This window comes from Labrus bergylta, chromosome 13 (genome assembly GCF_963930695.1).
Source record: "Labrus bergylta chromosome 13, fLabBer1.1, whole genome shotgun sequence".
Lineage (NCBI taxonomy): Eukaryota > Metazoa > Chordata > Actinopteri > Labriformes > Labridae > Labrus > Labrus bergylta.
The window spans coordinates 12,466,701-12,487,479 of record NC_089207.1 but is presented as its reverse complement, the minus strand read 5'-3'; the positions used below and the strand labels follow the sequence as shown (position 1 = coordinate 12,487,479).

The window sequence follows — 20,779 nt, the reverse complement described above, 5'->3', positions numbered from 1 at the left end:
CGTAGACGTCAAATATAGTATCGTTTTTTGTTTTCAGTGTTCAAATATTGCAGAATAATTCCTGCACACTGACACAAATATGTTACACTGCAAGTTGCAGTTTCAGCATATTTTATGGCCTTGCTGTCAATCACTCTTAAACCTGACGTCTGTCCCAGATGAACTTTTACCAAATATGACCTACAAAAAGCAGTCAGTCGATGTAGTGTAAGTACAGAGCTGTGTTATGAGGAAGATACCGGAGTGCTCAAGTTGTAGTTTGCAGTGTGCAACCTGTTTTTATTCCTGAAGTTTTGTGGCTGTGTGCAGACCCTCCAACCCTCCTATGTGGTGAGGTTAAGAGCGACACATCAAGAGAGTGTTAGAAAAGAGTTGTTGGAGTAAATGTCTGAGCTCTCTGCTACTTAAAATCAATAACAGATAAGTTTTTATCTTTACAGCCCAGGATAAGAAATACTCAGACAGGCAGAGAGACGGGGTGTGTGTGTGTGTGTGTGTGTGTGTGTGTGTGTGTGTGTGTGTGTGTGTGTGTGTGTGTGTGTGTGTGTGTGTGTGTCTTTTAGAGTGGGTGGGTTACAGTAATGACAGAGACCGACTCGTCACTGTGTGTGTGTCCTGCATCGATCTCCCCCAGCCCTCCTGCAGCCTCTCTACCCCCCCCCCCCTCCCATTCTTAAACTAATAGGGCATTTCCTCCAGTGCCACACCACCCAGCTACACTGTTTACTCTTCACTCTGCTGGGGCACGCACAGACACACAAACACATGTACACACACAAACACACCATGTGCACACACACAACCAGATCAAACAGAGCAGAACGCACTCACACCAAACTGATTAAAACAAAGATTTAATAAATGTTTGATAACGACAGGTATCATGAAACTATGTGAGAAAGTCACAGCTAAAATATTTACTGAAATGAGTCTAAATGGAGACTCAGCGCCACTGGCTAAGAGTGCAATCACACTCGACCTGTTGCCCCTCCCTCAGACAAATCGGGCCTGAGCACGGTCTGCTTACGTCATCACATCATAATACGACACCTTGTTTATAAGTAGCGCGGCGTCAGAGTCAGCACAGCGGAGAACAACCCAGAGAACATGACAGATACTTTACAGGCTTTGGGGTTTATTTTGAGTCATTTTGGTCAGATACGTCCTTCTGATTTCTCAGCTATGCACGGCGTCATGTCCACGTTTTGTACCCGTTCTTGTGCTTGTGCAAGAGCAACTGTACTGTGCCAAAGCCGCCCCCCTTTTCTTACTGTGCAAAGGAAATGACAGAGCGATGTGTACCGATGGCCCTGTGTGAGTGTGCTCTTAGTCTGGACTAAAAACTAATCAAAATGCAAAGACTTAAATGTGATTAATGTCAACAAAAACACTCTGAATATGACTGAGATTAAAACTAAATTAAAATGTCCTGTCAGGATTAACATTGTTAGATTTCAGGAGTATTTCTGCTGGTTGGTTTGGACATCTTTGGAAGTCTGATCTTCAGGTGATCGACTTAAACCGCTCCAAAGGTAACAAAAAGGCACATCTCAGGTCCACATAGTTTAATGATTGATTCAGTTTATTACCTTTAGTTCCATCTGCACAAAACCACATGTGACAAAGTGTAAAAATGAAAGATGGACGTTTGGGGATTTGAGTTTTTCTTCACTCGGATGATTTGACTCTCGAGGACGTTGAAGCCAAGAAAAGCTCTGGCGTTGAGCCTCCTTGTAAATATTTTAATTATTTCACCTTTGGTGTGCAGATGTCTTCTACAAAAACTAATCCTTTAAAGATAAGTTTCAGATTTGACAATGCACCACCCCACCATCTCTGGAAATGATCAAGAAATTTGACAAAAACAAGATCCTAACAAAATGTAAATAAAACACATTTTCATCCAGCGGACACACCTTCAGTATGTCTGTGGAAAATAAACTTCAGTATGCAAACTCAAATCAAATCATGTTGGTGAAACAGCATTTTCAGGATGGTGGTAAATCAGGAAGAGGTGTTTACAATCCGTTACAGCAGATGTAAATATTGTGAGGTGAGGTGGCGTGTGCAGGAAATCTGTTTCCAATGCCTGAACCGGAGATGCATTTTAATGCCAGGTGTAAATATAACCTTCCATCTGGACGGGGAGAGATACGAGTTGCATGTAAGCAGCAGCTGTAAACACTCTGATGTCTGCTTCTTACCTGTGTGTCCTGTGGCAGGTGGAGGACGGTGTGCAGCCTCTCCGTGTGATGGTGTCGGGACTCCTCCTCGTACGCCAGGTCTCTGTCGGCCTGCGGCAGCGCCAGGAACCTCCGGATGGTGCACAGGTTCTCCCACAGAGTGCGGTTCTCCGGGCTGGGGTTCTCCTTCCACCGGAGCAGCTCGCACAGCCAGCCCTGAGGAGGAGGCGCAGAGAGAGCAGGTGGAGGTCAGAGACAGAGAGAGGAGGTGGAGGTCAGAGATAGAAGTGGAGGTCAGAGACAGAGGTGGAGGTCAGAGACAGAGGAGGAGGTGGAGGTCAGAGACAGAGGTGGAGGTCAGAGACAGAGGTGGAGGTCAGAGACAGAGGAGGAGGTGGAGGTCAGAGACAGAGGAGGAGGTCAGAGACAGAGGAGGAGGTGGAGGTCAGAGACAGAGGTGGAGGTGGAGGTCAGAGAGAGGAGGTGGAGTAAGGCGTTGCTGGAGGAATATGACCATATTCGGGGAAATGTGCTTCTTTGAGTTCTTGCTGAGAAGCTTGAAACCTCTCTGAAGTTGGTGAAGCTCATCATATAAGGCTAAAACATGTTAGCTTAGCTAAGCTTAGCTTGGCACAGAAAATATTCAGTTTACTGTCACAGAAGAGGAAAGTATGGGAGCCCTAAGAGGACATTGCTTTGAGCTGAAATGCATCAGTTGCTGATCGGTACGCTGCTGCTCTGCCCGGATAATAAAAGGCTAAAGGACACTAAATGTGCTGACTTTTCTCTTGTCTGTTTTGGAACCTTTTAGAGGAATATCTTCAGCTGTGGAGCACAAGAATCAACACCTCCCGAGTGCAGATGTGTTAAGAACCATGAGACCAGTTAAAGTATAAACAGATAAATTAAAACGGGAACACACCGTGACAGACGAAGGGAACTGTGAGCGTTTAGTGAAATAAAGACGAGTGAGCAGACTTAAATACAAAAAGTTGAGAGAAAGTGTTCAGAGTGTGAGAGAGGTAAATGTAGGACATGAAGATGGGGCGGTGGGGGGGAGGAGGAGAGATGGAGAAGATTGAATTATGTCTGCTAGACTGGTTCGGTTTGTGACACCAGCTGTTGTGTTCAGCCGTGCACCTCGGGCAGCAGCGCCGCTAATAGCCTGATCATCTCCCTCTCTCTCCACTCGCTCTCTGTCCTCGTGGCCAGCTGCAGCAGATGGGTGCAGTGAGCCGTGACCCTCAGCCACCCCCAGACCCACCCACCTGGGGGACCTCGCCAACCACACGCTCACACATACACACACACACACACACACACAAGCGTGCAAATACTGTAAAGATGATGCACACATCCATACATACAACCTTTCTCACGCTCACACCTGTAAAGAGTTTCTGTAACGTCGTCTCAGCTCTCCTCGTCTTCGTCTAAAGGGTTGAATGCACGCTTCTCTTCTTTTTGATTTGAGAACAACTCCACTGTTTCTCCATTGGCTGCTGACTCCAACGCCCCAAACTTTTGAAGCTTTACGAGCTTTTCAAATTTCTTTTTTTATAAATATTTTTAAGAGACGCAACGATTGGTAAAATCAGGGCCGATGCTGATGTTTGCTGCATGACTCCTCTTGGTACCAGACATTTTCTCTCATGTCTGACAAGAAAATAAGTCAGAGTTTGTCTCGCAGGTGACTTCATCTGCCCACTAAAGAAACCTCGTCTCGGAATCAGAATCATGCAGAATTATTTGCTGCTGTGCCATGTCTGTCGATACCGATGTTGAACTGATTCATCCCTAATATTTTTATCAAGCAGAGACGGTTAAATTGTCTTTACATGCCTGACCGTTGGATTAAAGATTTTGGTTCTCATGCTTCCCTCACCTGGCTCTTGTTGGCAGCCACCTTTGCGAACAGCGCCTGGGACACTTTGGCTCTCTTCATCTCCTGCTGGATCTCGTCGTAGATCCCCGATGTGATGTTGACCAGCGAGTCCAGCTTCATGGGGAGGTCGGGAGTCGGCCCGGTCGGCTTCGGCTGCAGGAGGAGAACATGATGTAATGACCAGCAGTGAGTGAGTACAGAATGAAGTCCTTTGAGTGTTTTCATGGAGAAGCTATCAGATAAGTTTGTGCGACAGGAAATGTCATAAAGCCACAACATCTTTCACTGAGTGCTTCAGATTTATCCACAAAGCATCTTTGTCGTGTGTTTACATGTGAGGACGGAGGTTATCAGCTGACGATCAGGCCGAGCCGTGCAGCGCTCACATCTGCAGCGCAAGTCTCCACATGACTTTTGTTTACAGATCAAAGTCATTAAGTCTTCCTCTTTTGTCTTTCTTTGTTGTTTCTGTTTGAGCGGACATGTACTGGCTCTCGGAGAGCTTGTGTACACACCGTTTGAAGTCGTCCACGAGACAAGTACGGACCAGCTAGCTGACATTCCCTCAGTGTAAACGATGCTGAGATAATTCCACATAGACATAATAAGAACAGCACACAGATTCTGACATCACAGAGAAACCCTTATCAGTGATGTCGCTGAATTATTCTCCGCAGATGGAAACAAATGCTGCATAATGTCCTTCATGTTTACAATATGCTGCTCGGAAACGTTGAAGCTGTTTTCCATTATAAACTGAATTTGTTTAAGATTTTAAAAAAAAGGAAACATGACGTGCTGCAGCGAAGCTTTTTTCGAGGGCAGCTTCGAGATCTCAGATGACTCACCGAGTTGGAGATCTTCGTCTTGTTCTTCCAGATGGAGGCCCAGGTATCGGGGGTTAGCTGGTCATCCAAGCCCCTCTCCCACACTTTCTATGCACACACACACATACACACACACAGCATGATCCAATGTTTGCATCATCTAAATATCACTCATTTATTATTTGTGCAGTGGTTTGATTGCTCCTCCTAAAAGCAGACATTTTGAAAATTACAGAGTAGAAAGGACCCTGATGAAGGCGCACAAGTCAAAACTTTGTCGGTCTAATGAAGTTGATCTTTATACTACGAGTGTTTCTGGAGCTGTTTGACCTCTTCAAGCCTCTCACTCAGCTGGTCAAATCGCAGATTTAGAAATGTGTAAAAGACAGAAAGCAGAAATAAAGTACAAACACTTCCTTATCATTCATTCAAAGCCACTGAGGGGAACTTTTGGTTTGCGTCCATTTTGACGACCCATGTGGACAGAGTAGAGTCTGACTGATTCTGTCCGGTACATGTGAAGGTCATGTTTTCTGACAGAAGTCTCATCCTGCCGTCTTTTTACAGTCGGACGCATCACTCACTGTGAATCTTTGGAATATGAAAAGTCGTCTATCGTGCTGTGAATCCTTCGGTCTGACACCTAAACATTTAAAATAATAACTCTAAAGAGATGCTCAATTTTGTCCCTGATGGTCTTGTTTGCTTCTTTAGCTCATATGGAGGCATCAGGCTTCATATCAGTTATTTCATTACCAGCTGAAAACTACGGTGGCCTGTAGGTGCAAAGTCTCAGAAACTGCTGCAAATAGAGAAACTCTGCCAGATCAGCCTTTTCTACAGGAGCACATACTCCAAGCCTGTAGGGGGCGCTGTGTGTTAGTTTATGTATTTATCCTTATTTCAGTTATTTCTTTAACCAGCTGAAAACTCCTCACAGGAGCTTTTGACCACCTCTGGAAAACCCCCACGGTATAAATGCTGTAGACTAACTTGTGAGAGGCGTGGAGTTCCCGGGCTGGACGAGTTGGATGCAGGGAGGCCGACGGTCGGGTTCATGGTGCGCTCTCTCTCTTCCTGGTAGATTCGATCTCTCTCGCTCTCGGGCAGGTTCAGGAAGTTCTGCATCGCTTTCAGGTTGACCAGCAGAGACTGAGAGGCCGTGCGAGGGTCTTCCTCTTTACGTAAGATCTCTGACAGCAAACCCTGGACCATGAATACAGACATAATTAGTGAGTCTGCAGGAAGACTAAAGCTTCCCTAACAACAAAACGATGTGCACAGAAGCGTTTTCTCTGAATGCAGGTTCTCTTATAAACGTGGGAGGATGGACTTTTTGGGATTTGGAAATGTAAAGGTTTCAGTTCTTAGCCTGCCATATTTTAGACATTAAATAATCACTTACTGTAAATAAATTAGATTCCCTTACCCCCCAGTTTTCTTCTCTTTGCTGCCATAAAGCCATAATCCTGTTTAAACTGCAGAGCTCAAGTTAAAGTTCGTCTGCCAAGTATTTATGGACAGTGCTTTTATTTTGAGCAGCTAAAACAACCAAATGATTACAAAAAGATTTCAATTTAGAAAGGAAAAGCACCGAATCTTTACATCTGACAAGCCAGAACCTCATTTTTTTTTGAAAACCTGACTCAGAGTGTAAAGTTACTGTGAGGAGTTTTTTAGCAGCTGGTTATGAAAGAGACTGACATGAACACTGACGTCTCTTCACGAGTCAATCAGCGAGAAGATTTACCTGATCCACTGCGGTCACCAGGTCGGTGTAGGAAGAAGTGATTAAACTACCAAAGACAGACTTTGTTTACATTTCCCACGGGAAAGACTCCCACAGTGAGTGACATGTTGGACTTTCAAAATAAAGGAGGATGAGATTCGATTGTCTGAAACCACGTCTTACTCATGAACAGGACGACTTTGTCCACAGATGGCGCTAAAACTGACCCGACATGAAAGTTCCTCATGGAAGCTTTACATGTCCAGTTCTACCTTCAGATATGCATGTTGTGTTGAGTTGTTAAATCAGATTTTTGAGTGGCACTAAAGTCAAACAGCTCAAAGGAACGGTAACAGAGGTCAATGTGTGATGTCATAACGTGGATATTATTTTGGACTCGTCAGCTGAGCCGTCTGAGAGTTTGTTAAAGTGAAATGAGACATTCAAAGATGCAGCAGTGTCCTTCTTTTACATCACTGAGACTACAGGGAGACGCTGAGGACCACTATCTACGGTGAGCCGGAAGAGACAAAATAACATGAGATGAATTTACTAGATAATGCAAAAAATGATTACATATCATCTTTTGTAACTTATTGAAAATACATTTCCTCAGACGGTAACGGATCGTCTTGACACCTGAGAGGAGATAAGCGACTCAAATATAAATTGACTTCACTAATTTCTCACACAGGGTTTGGCTAAGTTCATGGTCACCCACCTGGGGTATTTTCGGGGGGATTAGCGGAAGCGTAGCAGGAATCTTGCTGGGTCATTGAGTCTCCTCCGCCCTCGCAGCAGCACAAACACCTGATGCATTCAGGCTGTGCTAAACTGGTCACCACACGCCCCATTAGATCAATGTAATGGGAGGTGGATCACAGACCTACTGCTTTACAGGCCAGGTGTGATTTAATGTGTGTGAGCTTCCAACACACACTAATACTGTTGCACTGGGATGACCACGTTTATTTGCTTTAATTGCAGATTTCACCTGAATTTTAAGCACCAATTATGTAACATAATTTAGCAGATTTATTCATTAACTTTTCTTTACAGATTCATTTTTGGGGCTTTTTGCTTTTATTTTGAAAGGACAGGATATGCTGGACAGAAGCCACAAATTGGGCTGAAGCCTGGGCCATCCGCTCGGAGGACTAAAGACTTCGTACAGGGGGTGCAACCCAACCGCTAGGCCATCAGCGACCCTCTTAATGATCTTTAATAATACAAATGCTCCTCCCTCCCCTCTGTGACCAGGAGGACGCTCCTGTTTTCTTACCTGTGTGCGGTTGAAGGCCACACGGGCGAACACGGCCTGGGACACGCTGGCTCTTTTCAGCTCGTCTCTGACCTGCTGGTAAATCTCAGACGAGACCTCTGCGGCGGACGGGTTGCTTCCAGGATGGTCGCCGATTTTGGACGACCCCCGCGGAATGGGCGGGTGGTTGAGAAACTGCTGGTTGAGGGCCTGCGGGTGCTGATGGGCCAGCAGGCGGCCTACAGCTAGCTGCTGGTTGATGAGGTGGGCCATGGCGAGCTGCTGGCGGACCATCTGTGGAGTGAGTTGAGGGGAGAGAATCCCACCTGGACCCAGCAGGGGCTGCAGAGCACCGGGCAGGGGCGGAGGAGGCGGGGGAGGCACCTGGCCTGTGCGGAGAGGAGGGCTGTGGTGGAGGGGGCCGTGAGGTGAATGCTGCTGCTGGGGAGGAGGGGGCTGCTGAGGAGGCTGGGAGGGTGTCTGGGGGTCTCCTGATCCCCCCTTCAGGAGGGGACTGCCACCCCCAAGGTGATTGAGCTGAGCCAAGCCGGCCAGGTGAGGAGGGGGTCTCTGGCCAAGGACGCAGAAGTCGGCCATGTTGTCTCTCTCTACTGGAAAGAGAAGGGACAGTCAGGCGGGTGAAACGAAACGCTTCACATCAAAAAAGAGGCGGAGCTACGAAGCAGATTCTTACTTTTGATGTCAGAGGGATCTCGCCCCGACCACATCTTCTCCAGGTAATCTCCTGCTCAACAACACAAACGCAATCCATGAGGGGGATGCTGAGGAAAGGTCGTCATGACAACCACGACTACACCTCGAGTTTCGTACATGATCTTTGTAAATGTTTATCTAAATACCAGTGCAGAATCAAAAGGTCAGGGGTCAAGTTTTCTTGTGGGCTGCAGGGAGGTGCAGTGGTTAGTATCACCTTGAGAGTTAGCATGTTCTCCCTGTGCGTGTTCTTTCTCTCTGCGTACTTTAGCTTTCTCCCACAGTACAGAACAGTCCAGATTTCTTAGTTTGACCCTTTTTAATAACATTCAAACAAGTTGGACCGTCCGCGAGCTTACCTTTGATTTTCTTGTATTTTTTATACCAGCGACCAAACTCCTGACATTTGGCAGTGGAGACGTTGGCATAGTAAGAACTATTCACTATGGAGGAAATCATACTCTGAGAGAGCAAGAGAGAGAGAGAGAGACACACGGGGAGAGATAATTAATAACCTACATGATATGAAATGCTTACACTCACGCAACAACCACATGGCATGCTCAAGTAAACACACACACACACGCACACACGCACACACACACACACACACACACACACACACACACACACACACACTCTCTCTCACACACACACACTCACAATAGGAACAGACAAACATTAATCATGATTGGAAGCCACCCATGGAAACTCGAGCCAGTGCAGCGCAGAGAGAGGGAATCTCCAGCCACACACACATATGCTTGCAATTGATTCTGCGATCAACACCCCCCCCTCCAGAGCTCCATTTAAACACACACACACACATGCACACACACACACACACACACACACACATGCGCACACACACTCACACACACACATAAATCTCATACAGCAGTTATTATGAGACAGGAGAGAGGGGGAAACATGCAGCTGTGGAGTTGAACACGATGGAGGAGACTGTGCTTAATTTCATGGGGTGGAGTTTGATTAAAATGTTACACTAATCAATAAAATGCATGTAGGATTCATCCTGAATATCTCCCTGCTCAACTGGATCGCACATGAGCCTGCTTATCCAAAACATTTGTCGAATATCATGTGAACTTTTTAGCAGCATGCTACACCTACATAGTCTAAATCTGAAACTCAGAGCCCCTGACTAAAGATCATATCACGGACGAGCGCGGTCGCCCGCTGTGGATATTGTTTAGCAGCAGCCGGTTGTTGTTACCTGTGACAGAGGACACTCTTTGGCCAGAGTGCTTTGGTTCATTTCCTTCAGCAGCTCTTTGAGAGCGTTTCTCACCGTCGCGTGGTTCCACTGCTCGCAGGGAAGGTCCTCCAGCTTCGAGAAACTACGAGACAAAAACCAACACACGAGTCAAAAACAACTTTACATAATTAAGCAAAGAGATAAATGGACTAAGGACACATTGTTATTGTCCTTTTATTGTCAATTTGTTATCATTAAAGACAGAGTCAGCAGCTTCTTCCTTCAAAATAAAATGCAGACTTCTCCTAAAGTAAAGCTGCTCCATCGTCCCTTCTGGGCCTCCGTACATGTGTGGTGGTGACTGTGTCTGCAGAGACCCTGTCCTCTGACTGGATTTTACTGGGAGCTGGTGTGTTTCCTCCAGCCAATGACAGTGCAGCAGGTGAGTTTAGGAGTGGATACAATTCAGCGATTGGACGCAGCGTAGCGGCAAAGAAGTGAAAATATAAATCACAGTGAGGAGAAACACCAAGCGGATAAAGCTCGTTCTAAAACCTGAGGGTGAACCTTGAGTTGGCTTTTACTCATGGGACGTGGAGTTGGTCTGACAAACACCGGCGGTTGGCTTGTGCTAGCGTGCGTTAGCTTGCAGTGTAGGTACAAGCAGTAAACGTACACACTACGTCCTGCAGTGGGCGGAGCTTCTTGGGGTTGTCTTTCAACCGGAAGGCCAGCGGTTCGATCCCCAGCTCCTGCAGCCACATGTCCGATGTGTCCTTTAGGAAGACATTTATCCCAAACATGACCCCGCTGCTTTGTCGGCGGTTTGTAAATGTGTATGAATGCATGACTTAATACTGATGTCTCTTTACACAGCAGCCTCTACCATCAGAGTGTGAATCCCTTTGAGTAGTCAGAAGACTAGAAAATAAATATACACGCTCAAGTCCATTTACATATTGAGCCCACAAGCTTGAGAATGATAATAATCTTTAGATTTTATTTGCTTCCTTTCACTTTAAAACGTCTCGTTAAATTCATGTATCATTCAAACATCTTTCATTAATCTTTTTCCTCAAACCACCACTTCCTGTATCGACCTATCTCTCCACCATCGTCCTGCTTTTATGTCATTTTAACCTCAAATAAATCACTTTGTCTCCGGGTGCGCCAAAGCTCTTCCATCACCATGGATACACACACAAACACGTAAACAAACCTGGCTGCTTCGTGCCAAGACAATAACAATAATAACTCTCTCATCTGGAGTTTATCTGTTTTTATCCGTCCATCAGGATCCTGCTTCACGTATTCGGGGGGGAACGAGGAGTGCCTGGCAGACGGCGGCTCCATAACGGAGACAGATAATAGATAAATCCCCACCGGGCTGCTTAACTGAAGCTTCATCATTTCAATATTCCTGCTCCTTTCTTTCATAGATATGGTGAATTCTTAAAGTGCGATTATTTGCAGTGACATCAGCTGCCCCGTGGGCCGAACCGCTGACTCAGTCGAACCGCAAACAGCCATAAAACACGGACGTGCAGCCTTTCTAATGATGTTTGTCAGATTAAGAGGGAGGAGGATTGATGAGTAAACATTTCTGCTTTCTCCCTCTGACATGCAATGCATCATTTCTCAGAGAAACATCATGATCTGTGAGCTGTGAGACCGGACCTTTGTAGCTGGATGCGTAGCGTGACCATGTGGTAGACCTCCATCAGCATGTCGGCGACCGTCGCTTCAGGCGCGTCAGTCAGGAAGTGGATGGGCAGAGGGTTCCACCGTCCCACCTTGATGATGCCTGAAGAGAGACACGAAAGAATGATTCACATGATCAGTTTTAGGTCAACAAAAATACGACCAGAGTAAAAAAAGTAGAAAGTACATCATGATCGACTCGAGTAGAAGCCGGTGTCCTAGCATGTCTCTGACATTCACACAAGAAGCTGGACTAGAGGAAATATCAGAGCAGTTTGCAAACAAGTGGCTGAAGACGCTCACAGAGTCAGATATTACTGAACCTTGTCAGTCGACGTGGTTCTTTGGCTTTCTCACCCGGGCTTTGCAGAAGCCGGAGAAAAAGCTGTGAGCTTCTGCTTGTCAACAAATACACGTTGTCGATGAGGGGGGAGGGGATACAGACCTATGTGTGCTTTACGACGGTGCAGTTACACACAAAGACCTTCAGTGGGCGCCAAAGCGCACGTAACCAAATTCATACATGTTGCCGCATTGACAAAAAACGCGGCGTTTCCTGAACAGTAATAGAGAACAGTGACTGCCTGAAAGTCATCCCAACACCTTTGACCTTTCACCTTACCAGCAACCTGAACAATAACGCTCAGGTGTTTTAAGTCCCTGATGTTCAGGTACACACACTCGCACTGTCACACACACACAAACACACTCGCATCATCTCACACACACACTCACTGTCACACACACACTGACACAAACTCGCTCAGAGGTTCTTCATGTGGACCGGCTTGAGCTGTGAAAACTAAACAAAGATAATCGCATTACTATCCTCTAAATGAGATCCAGACAGGTCCTGAGAAGTTGCACCACCCCCCCCCCCCCCCTTTGTATCTCCCTCTCTCCTGTTCTTCATATTTCTCTCGTCCTCTCGCTCTGATCACTCTCTCCCTCTCTCTTTTTGTTCTTTTCCTGTTTGTTTATATCGAGCTTCTATCTCTGATTCCCATCAGAACGAAGACCCATGTTTGTTATTATCTGTTCATATGTGGGGGATCGGGGGGGGGGCAGCGAATGAACAGGATGCCCACACCCTACAGTCACACACACACACACACACACACACACACACACACACGCACACACACACACACACACACACACACACACAGGTCATCCAGGTCGTATAAAGTGATGTCTTTAAATCAAAGCTTTGTTTCTCGTCTGTTAAAAGTCGGAAACATCCAGTTAAAGGAATAAAGATTTAAAAATATGACACCTTTTTATTTATTCTTCAGAAACGTTTTGTTTTGGGACAGAAATAATGGGATGCAGGAAAATTGTTTTCAGGTATTTATATCATTAATTTAAATATTTGCAACAATAAAATGTAAATTTCACATATAAAACTACACCCTAGTGGATGATAATTTACTGTATTTAAGTCACTAACATATTAATTTGCAGCCTTGAGATCATATTTTTCTGCTCGTAGCTTCTTTATCAAAATAAATTCCACAGATCTTTGAAAGTTAACTTTCTAGCTTTGGGTTGTAAAAAGTTCTTTAAAGTTCTGTGACATTATTCTGTGATTTAAGTTGAATATTTCACACATATTTCACACATGACAACGACAACTTCCTGTGTAAAAGACTTTTGTACGGGAAAAAATTATTAAGAGCGTTTAGCAAAGATGGAAAAAAATACTCAGGTCAGAGGGAAACACTCGAGCCCATCACGCCTTGCTTTTCATTCTCTCACACACACACAAACACACACACACACAAAGAAACAGTTTTTTTTCTCCTTCTGAAAATCTCCAGCGTGCAGCATCTGAGAAAAATAAGCCATAACAATCTCGTTAATGCCAAGTTGGGTGGAAGCAAACGCGTGAATAAGCAGACAAACACAAACTCACAGAGGACACATGACAGCACACAGAGAGGCCGACATGTACCAGCTCTCATGCAAACACACACACATACACACACTCACACACACACACACACACACTCACACGCTCACAGTGTGACGGTAAATGCATTAATAATTGATTCATCATTTTTTGGTGCGCTGTTCGATGCTCTGCTTCTCGTCCACATTTAAAAGTAGAAATCATTGTTCCCATTTCCACATTAAAATTCCACCTCCCACAGACGCGCCTTCATGTGGCCGGCTGGTGGCTTGGCTCATGTCTGAGTGTGCTCATCCGCACAAAAACACAAACACACACACACTGGAGTCTCAGCTCATCAACACTCACGCAGGCCTGCATGCATGAATGCCTCCGCGCACACACACACTCACACACACTCACACACGCGCACACACACGCGCATACACACACACTCACACACACACAGTAATCCCATTGTCCCGTGTTAGAGTAAGTCCTAATGGTCGTAGCAGCCTGCACACGCATGCAGGGCTTCTTCCAAACGGGTTCCAGGTTCCACCCCTGGAACACACTGAGGGAAACCCCATGCATCTGACTCACCCCTGCCACCCATGGTTGCACCCTGTGGTGCGCCTGTCATGCTCTCACTTCAGGGAGGGCTTTCCTCTGCGAAACCGTTTTTTTTGTGAAGATTCTGGGCTGATTTTATTTTATTTCTCGACGTGCAGAAACAAGATCTGCTATTTTTATTCTGGTGATATTTACTGAGAAGTTTGATCTTTTTTAAACAGGACTATCAGGGGTGTGGAGAACATTCACTCAAGGACTGATCGAAATTAGGATAATTGACTTCTTATTTCTGCAACTATAGCCTTGTGATTTTTACCCCACTGCATTTACAGCTTTAGATACTGTTTACTTTTCAGGTTTAACATATAAAATATATTATTTTAAAATACTTGGGGCCTTTACAGATGTTGGGGTGGAGGTGGAGTTTAGCGAGGGTGCAGTGCCAGGTCAGAGCTGGTGATGAGAGAGAGAGCGGCGATGCTGCAGCTTAAATAAACTGCTAATTGGAAAGATGTGTTTCACATGTCAGGTGTTAAATCAGTGCAGCTCCAGTTGACCGCCTGAACGAGCTCGCAGGTGTCGCCTCTTCTAGTTGGGCTGGTTTTAGGAAGGTAACAGTTGCTATGGACGCAGCTCTAACTGTAAATAACAACAGAATATTTGTTTACATCAGAAACTACATTATTTTAAATCTGTATTTTCTCTCAAATGATTGATTTCCTGAGTAAGTTAGACCCCGACCCCACTCATCCTGTCGGCCATTTTTACTCAGTATTATCCCATACTCCCTTTACGTGTAGAATCTGTCGACATAGATCAGCCTTTCATGTGTGGACGATGCCGAAAATAAAACAACAACCCGACTCTGATCTGCAGAAGGCTTCAAATCAGACGTCCAGGAAATAGCAGTGACCCTTTGTGGCCTGTTAGACGTGGCACTGCAACAATGCAACGACTCCCTCCCTCTCTCTCCCTCCCTCCCTCTCTCTCACTGACCACTGTTAACCGTTCACCGAGCAAAGCCGTAAAGTACAGGTCTGCTCCCATCTATTCTATAAAAGCCTTCAGACCCTTATAATTGAAATAAACAATATCTCCCAGTTAATTACTGGGCTGAGCTAATTAAAGAAAGGCCGTGGTCCTCGGCGGGGACTTTAAATACACCGCTGGGACACAAGAATGCAGGACACAATTCAAACAGGCAGAAAATAGCCGGGACTCTGTGTAATTTTGGTCGTGGACCGCAGGGGAAAAAATGTATAATTTAAGCCAGAAATTATTCATTTAACATAAACGCTTGTTTTAAAAACAAAAAGTATTCATTTGAGAGGAGCTGGGGGGAAGGCCGTGTGTTTTGTCTGTGATAATGCATGACAACACGGGATTCTACGCCCAGTATGTGAACTTCAAGCATGTGCACATACATCGTAGCACAGGTTAAATCGAGTTTACGAGTGTGTGAGTGTGTTCTTGTCATTCCTGGGACGTTTTGTTTGTGCGGAGCTGCGACGTCCCGTTCGGTCTCGTCTTTGAAGCCCCTGCTGTGGTGTGTTTTTTTAGGGAGGGGAGTGCATTGATGTGGACAGGGGACCAATGTGGCTCGCTGTTTTCTACATACACACGCACGCGCGCACACACACACACACACACACACACACACACACACACACACACACACACACACACACACACACACACACACACACACACACACACACACACACACACACACACACACACACACACACACACACACACACACACACACACACACACACACACACTGATGAGACAGACAGAGAGAGGGCGAGAGAGACCTCCCCTGATGTTTGGCAAAAACACAGAGGCTAAAAGTGCTACTAATGGCATTCATGTGCAGACCGTAACAAACACTCCCCGTACTATTTTAGTGTTTAATTTAAGGCCTTCACTGCATCTGTGTGCTGTTTATTACTCCGACAGGCTGTTGATGGCAGACCTAAATCTTAAAACCAAAGTAGACACAAAAGATCTGCAACTACAACTAGCGGCAACAAATACTGGAAATAACATAAATATGAAGCTGAACTGTCATTAAACTGAGCTGCAAGAGAACAATAAAATCAAAATTGCGATGAGACTGCCTCAGTTAAACCTTTAAGCGTCAATAATTCAAAACCATTCAATTCATTTTCTTCTGCTTAGCAAGACCTGCTAAGCACGTTGCCCCAGACGTCCCTCTCCCCAGCAACATTTTCCAGCTTCTCCTGGGGTGTCCCAAGGCGTTACCAGGCCAGAAGGGATATGTCATCCCTCCAGCGAGCTCTGGGTCTACCCCGGGGTCTCCTCCCAGCTGAACGTGCCCAGAAGACCTCCAGAGGGAGGCGACCAGGAGGCATCCGGATCAGATGCCCGAAATTCAAAACACATCATAAAAACCATTAAACGCCTTTAAAACACCATGATGCACTTTGTATTTCTGGATCTTCTTTAAATCAAGACAGATTTAAAGAACGTGTCAGACGCACTCTCAAGAACACGAGATGCACGGCTTGGTTTACAAAGAGGAGGAGGAGGAGGAGTCTCCATTTATGGTGACTGTTTCTGTGTTAATCTCACTACGACATGTATGAGGTCTTTTCTACATCACAAAAACAACAGTAGAAAACATAATTCAGACAACTGAGGCGAGCAGTAAGGAGTATAAAGCAGAGAAACTCCGCTCAATGAGAACAACGTCATCCCCATGCCCACTCGCTCTCCACCAATGTTCCGGACTATTACCTGCTGTGTTCATACATCCACTCACTCTGACTTGGCACAGTTTTTATCGGGGGTGGGCTGCAGGTATACGTCTGCATACAGTAGGTTTGAACAGATTTGCATGCACATATCCACGTCTCTGAACAATGTTGGGAAATTTTCACAACTACAGTAGAAGAGTGGAAGAGGCTTGATTTGCAAAGACGTATCAGCTAGATCCTGCAGTCTTTATGCTAAGCTAGGCTAAACTACTTTGCTGTAGTGTTTAGCGTCACAGATGTGTGTGCACAATCCTTAGGCTGATTGTCATTGCAAGGACAGGAGGTTAAATCATGAGTTTGGACGCCTTGAAGCTCAAATCAAACTCTGACAACCCTCCCAGATTCTGTCTGTGTTCACTCTCAGAAACGTTGCACTGGATGCACATGGCATTTAAATTGTAATTGCAAGCTCGATGTGCACAAACTCAAACATATGACAGGTTTGAGATGAGAGTCAGGACGCTTAAGAGAAAGCAGAGAGGTGCAGGTCAAGAGTACACGCTCTGCTTCAGGTGGGCTGGAGGTCTGATAAGAGCTGCTGGCCTTGAGGCTGTAAAAGGGATTACCTGTGACTGTTTATGGGACGAGAGAACACACACACACTCACACACACATGCACGCTCTTCGTTCTGCAGCGGTAATTCAAAATAGACCTGCTCGATCGCACACACACACACACACACAAACACACACACACACACACACACACACACAGACACACAAACAGTGCAGCCAGATCTCTAACAGATGGGGATCTCCCACCGCCTTCGCTGTGTTGCGATACTCGTGTTGCTTACTGTTGTTTCCATTTTACATCGGTGTGAGGCAACTTCCCCAGATGGCATTTTCTGCATAGTTGAGAAAAGACAGCAGTAAACGACACTGTCCTGCTGCAGATGACTACCATGTGTGCGACAATAAATTACAGAGTTTTTCTTTTCCTCTGCTTCATAAACATTCTCACACATACTGTACACACAGAAACACACACACACACACACACACACACACACACACACACACTCACTCTCACAGTGTATTTTGGTCTTGCGGAGACATTCCTGTCCGGCTCTTTGTTGTCGTGTCTTTAATGAATTTTACAGGCTCTGTCTGTGTCTTAGTTGTGTTTTTGAAACATTCTTGTCCTTATTGCCGCTGTGACAGTTTGGTGTCGGCTCTAAATAGTCGACCTCACATCCAGATTTCTTCTCAGGACGCCAAGCGGAGTCTCCTCTCAGAGATCCTTCTGATCCTGTGCGGTGTTTAATTCTCAGTCAGAGGCTCCGAAGTTTGCACAGAGTGAGACGTGCGGTGGGTGGAAAAATCACGACTGTCATTAATGGCATCGAGTAAACACTCCTCATACAAACAAAAGCGGCGCCTGAGATGTTTAAATGATAGCATAGATACAGGGTTTAGAAAATACTGTTTATATATATTTCTCTGCATCACAGTTGATTGAAGCTGCAGCATGGTGACAAAGCTCTTTTCTTTTTTTTTTGTGGTGTCGGTTCCCAAACAAACATTTGTGTCACCACTTCAAAGATCCTCGTCATGAACTTTCCATCTGAAGTTTGATTTTAAAGATAGAGCACTTCAGGGGCGACTTTAGCCTTAGGACTTTACGGGGGATCAGCCCCTTGTGCCCCTTGTGACATGGGGCACAGATGGCCTAGTGGTTAAGTCACGCCCCATGTAGGGAGGGGAAAGTCCTCCAGGTTGGCGGCCGGGTTCAAATCCAACCTGTGAATCCTTTCCTGCATGCCATTCTCTCTCTCTCTCTCTCTCTCTCTCTCTCTATACACAGTTTTTAAACTATCATGTCTACGTATGTTAGCCTCCTAGCTTAACATAAAGCCTGGGGACATGGGTGAATGCTAGCCTGGCTCTAACAGGAAGTTGTAAACTCTGTCTACCAGCTCCTCTAAATATGATTAATTTACGCAGACACAGCCAGGCTAACACTCTCCCCCTGTGTACAGCCTAGATGCTAAGCTAAGCAAACAGGCTGTACCTGCATACAGTCATAGAAAAACAAGCTAGTGATCGTTATCTTCTCTTTTAGCTCTCACCAAACCTTTTTACCTGTTCCCAATCTTGATTTTTCAATGCTAAGCGAAGCTAAGCTAGCAGGCGTTAGCTTCATATTTTGAGGTGCAAATGTTCCCGTCTGAAGAGCAAATAAGCTGTTTCCCAAAATGTCCCATCCTGACTCGTCTTTTAAGAATGCAGCTGCAGATTTAAAAGCACAATCCTGAGGTCAGATGTTTCTGCAAAAAAATGAAACTTTAAAAAAATCATGAGTCAGGAGCAGCCTGAGGCTCTCCGCACATCACATGGTGAGTCAAAACTTCTCTAATACTCACAACTTTTGCTTCAAAGTTTGAAATGTATCATTTTATCCCGGTCTGTGTGAGATGCTTTAATGTAGGTATTCACGAGGGTATATTTTCAGATGCTTTAAGGACTCGGCTTTACAGCTTAGGGTGGCAAGAATACGTATGTTCGAGCCTGAAGAGAAATCTTTCAAACGACAGGAAACATGTGAAGACAAAAGCGTTATGGCAGCGCAGGCGTTTGCAGCATCTCTCAGACTGACCGTGGGCCTGTGCGGCCGAGCTGTGGGAGTATCCGAGGGCGAGCAGAGCTGTCTCCACCAGCTGAGAGAAGAGGATATCCTTCCTGACCAGGACAAACTCAGCGTGCTCCTCTCTGCCATCACACCCGTCTGTCGGCATCCCTCCGTCCGACTGCTCCACCACGCAGAAGACTGGAATCATCAGACCTGCGAGAGAGAGAGAGAGAGAGAGAGAAGGATCTTTAATGTCTTACAGCCTTTCAATTGTTTTGAAATGAGCCGGCCTTTCCGTCTATGTAAACACGGCTCTGACAACAACACATCCAGCGGGACTCGAGCTTCTCACTTATTATAGTCATGACTCAGAGACACATTTACACAGGATAGACTGGATTTCTGATATATTTATGTGGAACATGTCACACATTCTTCCTTTAAAAGACGGAGGGATGAACCAACTGCAAAAGAGCTGCTCACAGTCCTCTCCAGACTTCCAGGTATTTAATCTAACAGCCGATTACATACGAAGCCATAATAAAAACAGTTATGCAAATACTATTCAAATAAACACAGCTGCACTAAAGCGGCTGTACTGATAAAAATGTTTCCTTTAAGAGGAGATTTAAAGAAAAATGATGGAAACTGTGAATTAACGGAGGGATTCTGAATCTTCCTCAGAGATACAAATTCAAACCAGGTGAGAAACAAACCAGATCCTCCAAGAAACCTTTAGTGTGCATGAAGCACGCTGCAGCTCTCCCAACACACACACACACACACCCACGCGCGCACACACATAAAAAGTCTTTGCGTAACTCTCTGCCCTGCAGCACATGTGGAAGATAAAAGTTATAACAATTATTTTTAATGGTTAAATGCAGAGAAATTTGGACATTATTGTGGGCTCAGACTCATCCCTCAGTCAGCCGTGTGTTTTATCGGGGTTGGGTTTTTCGGCGTGCGGTTATCTAACCTAAATGACTAAATTGGTCGTTGTCATTGACTTCAAAACAGTTCTCCTCTCTCTCTCTCTCTGTGCCTTCCCCGAAACAGTGACAGCGATTATTCATGTATTCATTGTTCTGATGTGCCACAGCTAAGAGTGAGTCAGAGAAAACTGAAGAGGATGAAACGTTCTTCTTTGTTGAAATGTCGGCACACTGAAAATAAGAGCTTCTGAAACTTCTTCTTCTCAAACAGATAACAGTCACACATTCATGAATGCTCCTTATAAGGGAAATATCAGTTGAAGGTTCAATATGTTAAATTTTATTACAAGGTTTACACAGGAAACTGACCTGAAAAAGCAGAGGGAACTCCCATGATTCCCCACACATTGTGCCTTTTAAGTGATTGAACAAGCAGCGGGAGTAACTTGGGGTTGAGTGTTAAGGCCCTGACGCACCAAGCAGATGGCAAAGAACTAGTGTGGCGT

General features: G+C 45.4%; 1 protein-coding gene across 7 annotated transcripts in view; it reads right to left on the bottom strand.

Moving 5' to 3' along the window:
• Positions 1-20,779, bottom strand: part of satb2 (SATB homeobox 2) — a 62,610-nt gene that overhangs the window by 15,045 nt on the left and 26,786 nt on the right. For 6 of the 7 annotated variants that reach the window (XM_020637797.3, XM_065962608.1, XM_065962606.1 and 3 more), the window contains 10 exons: positions 19,366-19,551; positions 11,496-11,622; positions 9,837-9,960; positions 8,959-9,061; positions 8,580-8,630; positions 7,907-8,496; positions 5,889-6,101; positions 4,917-5,003; positions 4,069-4,221; positions 2,205-2,399 (listed from right to left, as the gene is read on the bottom strand). In XM_020637797.3, coding sequence (XP_020493453.2) covers positions 2,205-2,399; positions 4,069-4,221; positions 4,917-5,003; positions 5,889-6,101; positions 7,907-8,496; positions 8,580-8,630; positions 8,959-9,061; positions 9,837-9,960; positions 11,496-11,622; positions 19,366-19,551 — 1,829 coding nt within the window. The remainder of the gene's footprint in view (positions 1-2,204; positions 2,400-4,068; positions 4,222-4,916; positions 5,004-5,888; positions 6,102-7,906; positions 8,497-8,579; positions 8,631-8,958; positions 9,062-9,836; positions 9,961-11,495; positions 11,623-19,365; positions 19,552-20,779) is intronic. The other variant, XM_065962610.1, reaches the window with a different exon arrangement.